General features: G+C 43.3%; 2 protein-coding genes across 5 annotated transcripts in view; one reads left to right on the forward strand and one right to left on the reverse strand.

Annotated features, from left to right (window-relative positions):
• Positions 1-2014, forward strand: part of ccdc92 (coiled-coil domain containing 92) — an 18941-nt gene extending 16927 nt beyond the window's left edge. For all 4 annotated transcript variants that reach the window (XM_047800089.1, XM_047800090.1, XM_027170765.2 and 1 more), the window contains one exon: positions 329-2014. In XM_047800089.1, coding sequence (XP_047656045.1) covers positions 329-1104 — 776 coding nt within the window. In that variant the 3' untranslated portion in view covers positions 1105-2014. The remainder of the gene's footprint in view (positions 1-328) is intronic.
• Positions 2015-4005: 1991 nt separating this feature from the next.
• Positions 4006-5451, reverse strand: prnpa (prion protein a). The gene is made up of 2 exons (XM_027175261.2): positions 5254-5451; positions 4006-5131 (listed from the first exon to the last, which is right to left on the reverse strand). The coding sequence occupies exon 2, from the start codon at positions 5113-5115 to the stop codon at positions 4603-4605; it is 513 nt and encodes a 170-aa protein (XP_027031062.2). The 5' UTR covers positions 5116-5131; positions 5254-5451; the 3' UTR covers positions 4006-4602.
• Between the last annotated feature and the right edge of the window lie 3205 nt (positions 5452-8656).

Raw genomic sequence — 8656 nt, forward strand, 5'->3', positions numbered from 1 at the left:
TTTAGCACATAAATATGATTAGTATATTAAAGGTAAGGGTCAGCTGTTATACCGGTCCGACAAGATGGAGTGTGTGTGTGTGTGTGTGTGTGTGTGTGTGTGAGCTTCTGTTTAACACACTTATGATCATGGAGTTTATTATAGAAATCACATTACTGCTTAAAATAACATTTAATTTAAATGTATGTTCTTGTCATGCACTAGGTAGCCTTTAGTGTGAAATGAGTGCATGAGGGCATGTTAAAAACGTTCTGTGTGTGTGTGTGTGTGTGTGTGTGTGTGTGTGTGTGTGTGTGTGTGTGTGTGTGTGTGTGTGTGTGTGTGGCAGATGATGGCGAGGCCCGTTGCAGAGAGCTACAGTGTCGCTGTGAGGAGCTGGAGGAGCAGCTGAAGGCCAAAGAACAGGAGAACAACGAGCTGCTGCGGGAGCTCGAGCAGAAGAACGCCATGATCTCTGTGCTGGAGAACACCATCCGTGAGCGTGAAAAGAAGTACCTGGATGAGCTGAAGCTCAAGAGCCACCGGCTGGCCGTGTTATCCGGGGAGCTGGAGCAGAGAGCCGGCACCATCGCCTTCCTCACAGCGCAACTCCATGCCACGAAAAAACGCCTGCTGGAGGGAGGAGCAGCCTTTAAACCGTCCCCACCGGCCGAACCCAGGCTCGACTCGCCCACCAACAGCGCCAGCAAGCAGCCCGACACGCCACGTAGGCGCATGCGCAAGAGCCTTTCACAGCCGCTGCACTGCGAGTACACCGAGCTCTACAGGGTGGGTGCGGCTGACGGCAGAAGAATCGTCCTTAGGGACCCCACAGGAACGATGCCCGACCCAGCGCCGTTCCTTCAGGCCCGAGACACACCCGCTAACCCCGAGGAACAGCCAGTGGTGCGCGAACGACCCCCTGTAATCCCGCCTATCGCCTCTGCAACAAGCCCCGCCCATGCTCCTGTGCCTCCGAGCCCCAGGCAGCAACGAGTCTCTGCCCACGTCGGCGTGGCACACAGGATTCATCACCCAGCTGCAGAAGTGGAGACGCTCGCTGTGGATCAAGTTAGCGGAGAAAAAGTGGTGCGTAAAGCATCAGGTACTGACAGAACAGTTTAACACCCACACACACACACACACACACAATAATATTGTCTTACACTTATACTGATTACAGCCAATGCAGTATGAGCAGGACTGAAACACACACACACACACACACACACACACACACACCCAAGCAGTGTATAGAAATCACACTATATATCTCTGAGTACTATAACAATGGAATAATTCATGTATCCACACAAACACAGCCTGAACAAAGCGTTTAAAACACTGGACACTCGGAGACGCTCCAGCTTCACGGGTCGGTGACGTAAGCAGGAGGACAGACGTGTGCTGCTGATGAGACTAACCGGGACTCGAGTCTCTCTATAACCTGCTGTTTATGCAAAACTGCGACAAGTAAAGAACAAGAGAAATTTTCCATGTTCAATACCACATTTTTTTGTTTGTTTTTGTTTTTTTTGGAAGCCGAGAGTACGCATGCCAAATGTTTCTCATTTCTTACCTCACTCTCACGTTAAAGACGGTCATCGTCCGGTTCTCTTCGTTGTTGTTTATTTGTTTTCCCCTCAAACCTCAGTGTAAGCAGCCAAATCTCGTCATCGCCTTTCGGACTAGATGCATATTTATCGATGCGCACTGCAGTAGTAAAGCAGGTTTGCACTGTCCTTCTGCCTCGTCTGTACACGTCGCTCACGTTACTGTAGACTCCTGCTGCTTTCCTTAACTGTAACACATAAAGCAAGTGAGATAACAAACAAACATGGCTTCCTGGATTTTATTGAAAAGTTTCGTACGCATACAGTACGTGTTATTACGGGTGTAAAAACTGTTGCATTTCAGAACTCTTTCTCGGGTGAATTCTATCAGAATAGACCTCGTCTTAAACAATTATTAACAGATACAATTATGAACTACACTTAAAGGTTGGGTCTCTGATTTTTGAAAGCCAATGTCGACATATAAAATCACCAAAACAAACACGCCCGTAACCCAAACGGGTCCCACCCCTGTATCGATAGCTCCGCCCACACATACATACGTAACCCAGGCGACTGACAGAAAGAAACGTGTCTTTATCATAGCTGAAGGGAAGAACGATACGATTGTAGATAAACAAACGAGCAAAAATGCCACACAAGCATAATGATGTAAAGGACAAAGGCATATATTAGTTCTGTGTAACAAAGCAAAACCAACGTTACTCACCTATCGAGAAGGAAAAAAGCGCCTCGGCGTCTTAAGTAAAGTCGGCCACATATTCACAGGTCGGAGTTTCCCGAGTCAATAACTCCTGAGCTAAACGCTGTTACTACACAAAACGCGGTTGTAGCTGCCTCTCTACATTACTACGATAGAAAAGAGGTGTTATTTGTGTAGTAACAGCGTTTAGCTCAGGAGTTATTGACTCGGGAAACTCCAACCTGTGAATATGTGGCCGACTTCCTGCTCCTTCAGTTCTCTCCAGCGCTGGAAAGCTGATCCTATATTAACACGTCCTACTTCTTGTCCTTATCGTAAGTCTTTCTTCTCTTTCTTTCTTTGTTTTTAACCTCCATGTCGATGTTAAAACCACTTTCTGCTAATGTCACACATGTGCACCGAACACTCTCTCCGCCCATATAGAAAAGCCCCGCCCCTTTCTGCTCACATTTCATTGGCTACACGTTTGTTTTGTTTTTGTTTTGATTTATTATCGGCCCGACTCGGTTTTCTGAAGCATTTCTCAAAAATCTGAGACCCCACCTTTAAAGTAAGATGTCCAAAATCATGTCAATATTTGTATTTTTAACTTATACATTGCTCATGACTTATTTAATTAAAAAAAAAAAAAACGAAACAAATAAAACGTATAAAACGAAAACGCACGTGCTGGATCAAGTGCTATTTATAATATAGAATATATAGTAAGATACCAATTGTGTTAAACTGCTCTGATTGTGACAAATAAAACTAAGACTATTAATATTGCAATACATTTTTTAACCCAGACTCCTATTAGATGTTCATTTTAATAAGTAGCTTTTTCTCAATCATATATATGAAATTCACAAAGATCACTGAGCTCACTTTCAGGCTCACTACGGTCTCTTAATGCATCAGATTTTCTGAGGTTTCTGACTTTAAAACAAACAGACAAACAAAAAGCAGATTAATAGCTAATCTACGATACAGCTTGACGCACCTACTGGTGATAAACATGTGAAACAGATACAGAGATGAAAGAGAAGCAGTACTAAGCAGTCATAAGCCCTATTCGGACGGGATTAGTTCTACGTGGGGACGTGGGGGGTAATGTAAATATTACCAGAGCTTCTAGGCGATTTTAGTCCCGTCCGAATGCGCCATCTCGGTAATCATTACGGACAATGTCAGTAAAGATTACGGTGACTTTTACCTTCTGTAAAAAGGTCCAGAAAAATGATCTCAGGTAATACTAATCCCGTCCGAATAGACCCGCTGTAAATATGTACGGTAAAATTCCGTCATTTCCTGTTTAAAAGTAGTTTTTGGCACGTTTTGCAAGCATGGAGGCGCCAAGTTTGCACACGTGATAACAGGAAGCAACGTCATGCACACATGAGGACAAGGAGGTTACTGTGGTGCATAAAGCGAGTTACGCCTCCCACTTCTGCTAGTTATACTGAGATGTCTTGTCCCGTGCGAATTGGCCAGTTAATATTACAGACGTCCTGAGGTAAAATGACATTACTCCACGTCCCCACGTAAAACTAATCCCGTCCGAATAGTGCTTAGAGTCAAAAAACAACAAAACAAAGAACAGAAAATTGAAATAACAAAACAAAAATAACAAGCAGGACTTGAAAAATCGTCTCAGTCTGTAACCTGACTGTGAAAAATCAGGAACTTTCCACACACAGGTAAAGTTTTAGACTCGATGCGCCGACTCTTAGGCGAGGAATTGGCTCGAGCTGAAGGACAAACGCACAATTCAAACACTTTGGAACTTTTATTTTTGATTTTTCAGATTAACAGCATTACAAAAGTACAGGTTTAAAAGTGGTGCAGTCTATACGACAGCGTGAGGTAGACCGTACCCTGGATCTTAAAAGATTTGTTTTTGCCCTGACGTCTACAGCACCCTGTCGTCCTGTCCGCCGTTAATCCGCTGCTAATGTGATTTACAGTACAGAGGCTGCTAACTTCCTCTTCAAGAGGTGTCGAGACGTGTCGGAGCACACACACGTTTCCGAACCAAAGCTCATTAACGTGAACCTCGGAGCAGAAGTAAAACTCACAGACAGCACACGTGCACAGCTACAGTAAAGCTTTCAGTAACGTACTTACTGTGTGTTACCATAGAAACAACAGGTTTATGTTGGGATAAAGATTTATATTTATGCACAGAATAAATAAGAAAAAAATGTAAATCTCTAACATATTTATGTCTGATATATTTACATGGTCGTGGCTCATAAAACAGCTTTATACTTTTAAAAACTTTTAAAAACCAAAGTCACCGTGTCTTGGGAAGCCGAGTCAGTTTTTACGTTTCAGGGTGCGGCAAGTCATCGACTCTTCAGAGCTTCAGAATCTGATTAACAAGGACACTGTGGCTCCAAACAGCAGCACGCAACTGTAAGTAAGCCCCCTGCTGGCCGCTCCGGTGTAGTACTCCATATAGGTCTCGTTCCTGAACCCTGCACCATTGTCATATCGGACTTGTCCGTGCCCTCCTCCATAGCCGTAACCACCGTACCCACCATACCCCCCATGACCGTATCCGGGTCGGGACATGGAGCCGTGCCCGTGTCCGATCATCATGCCTCCGACCGCGCCGGCTGCCGCCGCTCCTGCCATTTTTCCTGCGCTCGATCCCGATGAGGAGCTTCCTCCGTTGGCATGTGCCACTTTATAGTGGGGTCCTCCGCCAATGCCGCGAGCTTCACCACCTCTCCTGGCTCCTCCTCCTCCTCCGGCCTTCCTGATGCCACCCCAACGGCCACCTATGCCTCCGAAACCCCGACGAGACAGAACGTCAGGGCACAGCGTCAAAAGGAGCAGCACGCAGGACAAGACCAGAACATTCTGCGAGAGCATGATGGAAAAAAAACTTCTGTGGAGAGACAGAAGGTCAAAGATGAAATAGCAGCAAAACATCTAATGCATATTTTATATTTCACAACTGATCACCATGACCTCATCAATCATTCAGGGTAGGTGTAGAGACACACCTACCTCCCTACAGGGCGAACGACAAGAGGACTCTGTGAGAAGGTGACGGCTGAGACGTTGATATTTCTCACTTCTCACTAAGTGGTATTAAAGCTTATGGACTTATTGCTATTTTAGCTTAAGCGAATCAAGACGAGCCGAAGGCTAATCTATAAATCCGTCGAGCGTCGAGGTCACGCGCGTTTCGGATGCTTTAAAACTCAGCTCTATATCAGAATCAGAATCAGATTTATTGGCCAAGTGTATTGACACGCACAAGGAATTTGGTTCCAGCAGTTTGTGACTCTCAAAAGTACAGACATAAATAACATTATACTATACAATCTGTACAAGAAAACAATGCAGACGATGAGATACAATATAGACAGGATGAGTATAAAATATAGAAAATATGAGTATAGGATATGAACGACCAGTTATGTACATAAAGTGTGAGAAGTGTAAATAACAGTATTGTGCAATATTATGCTTTTTGTGCAATATATAGCAGCAGTGTGTAATATATACAGATGATGTGATGACTGACAGTTATAGTGAGCATACAGTTAGTGTTGGTTATAGCGAGCATACAGTTAGTGTTGGTTAGAACATAGCGAGCATACAGTTAGTGTTGGTTATAGCGAGCATACAGTTAGTGTTGGTTATAGCGAGCATACAGTTAGTGTTGGTTATAACTTATAGTGAGCATACAGTTAGTGTTGGTTATAGCGAGCATACAGTTAGTGTTGGTTATAACTTATAGTGAGCATACAGTTAGTGTTGGTTATAGCGAGCATACAGTTAGTGTTGGTTATAACTTATAGCAAGCATACAGTTAGTGTTGGTTATATCGAGTATACAGTTAGTGTTGGTTATATCGAGTATACAGTTAGTGTTGGTTATAGTGAGCATACAGTTGGTGTTGGTTATAGCGAGCATACAGTTAGTGTTGGTTAGAACATAGCGAGCATACAGTTAGTGTTGGTTATAGCGAGCATACAGTTAGTGTTGGTTATAGTGAGCATACAGTTAGTGTTGGTTATAACTTATAGCGAGCATACAGTTAGTGTTGGTTATAGCGAGCATACAGTTAGTGTAGGTTATAGTGAGCATACAGTTAGTGTTGGTTCTGGCTGGAGGAGTCAGGGACGGAGGAGGGTATTGGATCGCAGCAGCGACGATGCGTAGGGGCGGCTCGAAGGCGAGGATTTAAAGGAGCATTTAAAGGGAATTACGGAAGTCGTCCCGGAATGGTGCGCCTCGTGGACAGCTGATTAGCAGCTGATGCAGCTTACTGCGTGGTCTGTCTGAACTACCGCGATGCTTGATTTCCGTAGCGCCTGCCAGCTGAGAGAGGTTGTGTCCAGGGTGTTAAATTCATACCTACGTAATCACCATCACCAAAGTTGTACTGTTTTTTTTTTTACATTGAAACTTGAAAAAAATATATATAGACCTACCGACCTTTTTTTTTTTTAATGTTACTGCAAACCAAAATATTTTTAAGGATGGCCTAACTTATTTCTTAAAAACAAAAAATAAAAATAAAAAATGACCTGCTGTTAGGGAGAAAATGTTGGTCATGTGGTATGAGCATTTGTAGGGCTTGTGACCTGGGGAGTAAGCCCTACAAATGCTCATACCACATGACCAAAATTTTGCCAGTCATTAGTTGAAACTGAAAAGGTGTCTGATCGTCTTCAAAAGAAGCTGGTTTTCAAAGTTGCCAGAATTCATTCATTCTTACTCTTCTTGCACTGAAGACAAGTCCTGCGATGCTAAATAGCCTTTCACAGGCCGCTGAGGCAGGTAGAGGAGTGTTCAGCTTCACAGAAAGCTTGCACACTGCTGGGAAGGGCTTCAGCAAGTCCATGTGATCTGCTGAACAGGACGAGTAAGGCCCATCCTGCTGTTTGGTGCCATCTTGTATTTGAGACGACTGCAGGGAAGAGAAATAGTCATCTTCATCAGACGAAGTGGACCTGCTGGCATGGCCTATCTGCAGTGAGGGCTCTTCCAGATGCTGCCTGATGTAGTCAGTGAAAATAGTGAAATAGTGTGGATAAAAATATAAGTTCTACAACTAATGCAACTGTCTAATCTGCCATGACCCCAACACAAACTTTTAATTTAAGGTTTTTTTGGTTTTTTTTAGTTTCATGTACTATCCATGCACCTATAATTCAAGGTTTCTTTATTAGTACTGAGGGTAAATTTCTTGTTCAGCAATCAGGATCTTGATTTGTGAATTGTAATTACAACAAATTGAAAATATACACCTAATTTTTCACTATCACCATGATATCTTACCACCATGATATCTTTATTTTGATTGCGGCTTCATCCTTTGTCAACATCGTTCGGAATTTCGGAAGCAGAATTGCAGCAGCGATCAACTTTGGTTCTCCTGACATGTGGTCAAAACGGTTCATGATTCCCATCTGCATAGCACATTTCAGCAACAAGGCAATTCAAAATGTAGTTTACATAAAACATTTAAGCATTGAGACAAAGTGCCAAAGAAACTTATTCATTCATTCATTTTCTACCGCTTATCCGAACTTCTCGGGTCACGGGGAGCCTGTGCCTATCTCAGGCGTCATCGGGCATCGAGGCAGAATACACCCTGGACGGAGTGCCAACCCATCACAGGGCACACACACACTCTCATTCACTCACACACTCACACACTACGGACAATTTTCCAGAGATGCCAATCAACCTACCATGCATGTCTTTGGACCGGGGGAGGAAACCGGAGTACCTGGAGGAAACCCCCGAGGCACGGGGAGAACATGCAAACTCCACACACACAAGGCGGAGGCAGGAAGAGTTTCTATATTTTTCCGATTTAAAAATGGATTCCAAAACGGTAAAAATCATATGTTTAACTCTAGGGGAGCTGGAAAATGAGCATGTTTTTGAAAAAAGTGGATTATCCCTTCAAGATAGCTGCTCTACTAAGAAAAAATCCGCCAACTCGTTGTGTGGCAATAAAAGCACTGTGACTTTGATCAACAATGCAAGCGTACATTCACAATTTATAACATTAGCCCAACATTATCCTATTACTACTGAGTTTGGGTTAATTAACGTAAAAGGAAATGAAGACGTGAATAGCCCTTAACACTTTCTTTCTTACCTGCCACTGATTAACAGCCATTTTTAAAAAATATTTCTCAATCTAACATTATCCTACCTGTGAGGAAATATTCGGCCCGGCAGTTATGATATATACCATAAACAGTTAAGCATGTTTCAGTATTGAAACATGCTTAACTGCTATTAAATGCTATTAAAGTCGACATTAATTAAACATGCTAATTAGCAACGTTAACAAGCAGACGTTAGCCTGGCCATATATCTGGTACAGCTAAAGCACTATTCAGACGGGATTAGTTCTACGTGGGGACGTGGAGTAATGCAA

The sequence above is a fragment of the Tachysurus fulvidraco genome, chromosome 14 (genome assembly GCF_022655615.1).
Source record: "Tachysurus fulvidraco isolate hzauxx_2018 chromosome 14, HZAU_PFXX_2.0, whole genome shotgun sequence".
NCBI classification, from domain to species: domain Eukaryota; kingdom Metazoa; phylum Chordata; class Actinopteri; order Siluriformes; family Bagridae; genus Tachysurus; species Tachysurus fulvidraco.

Coding starts and splice junctions, on each gene's coding strand:
- prnpa (XM_027175261.2), bottom strand. CDS start 5,115: ATGCTCTCGCAGAATGTTCTGGTCTTGTCCTGCGTGCTGCTCCTTTTG.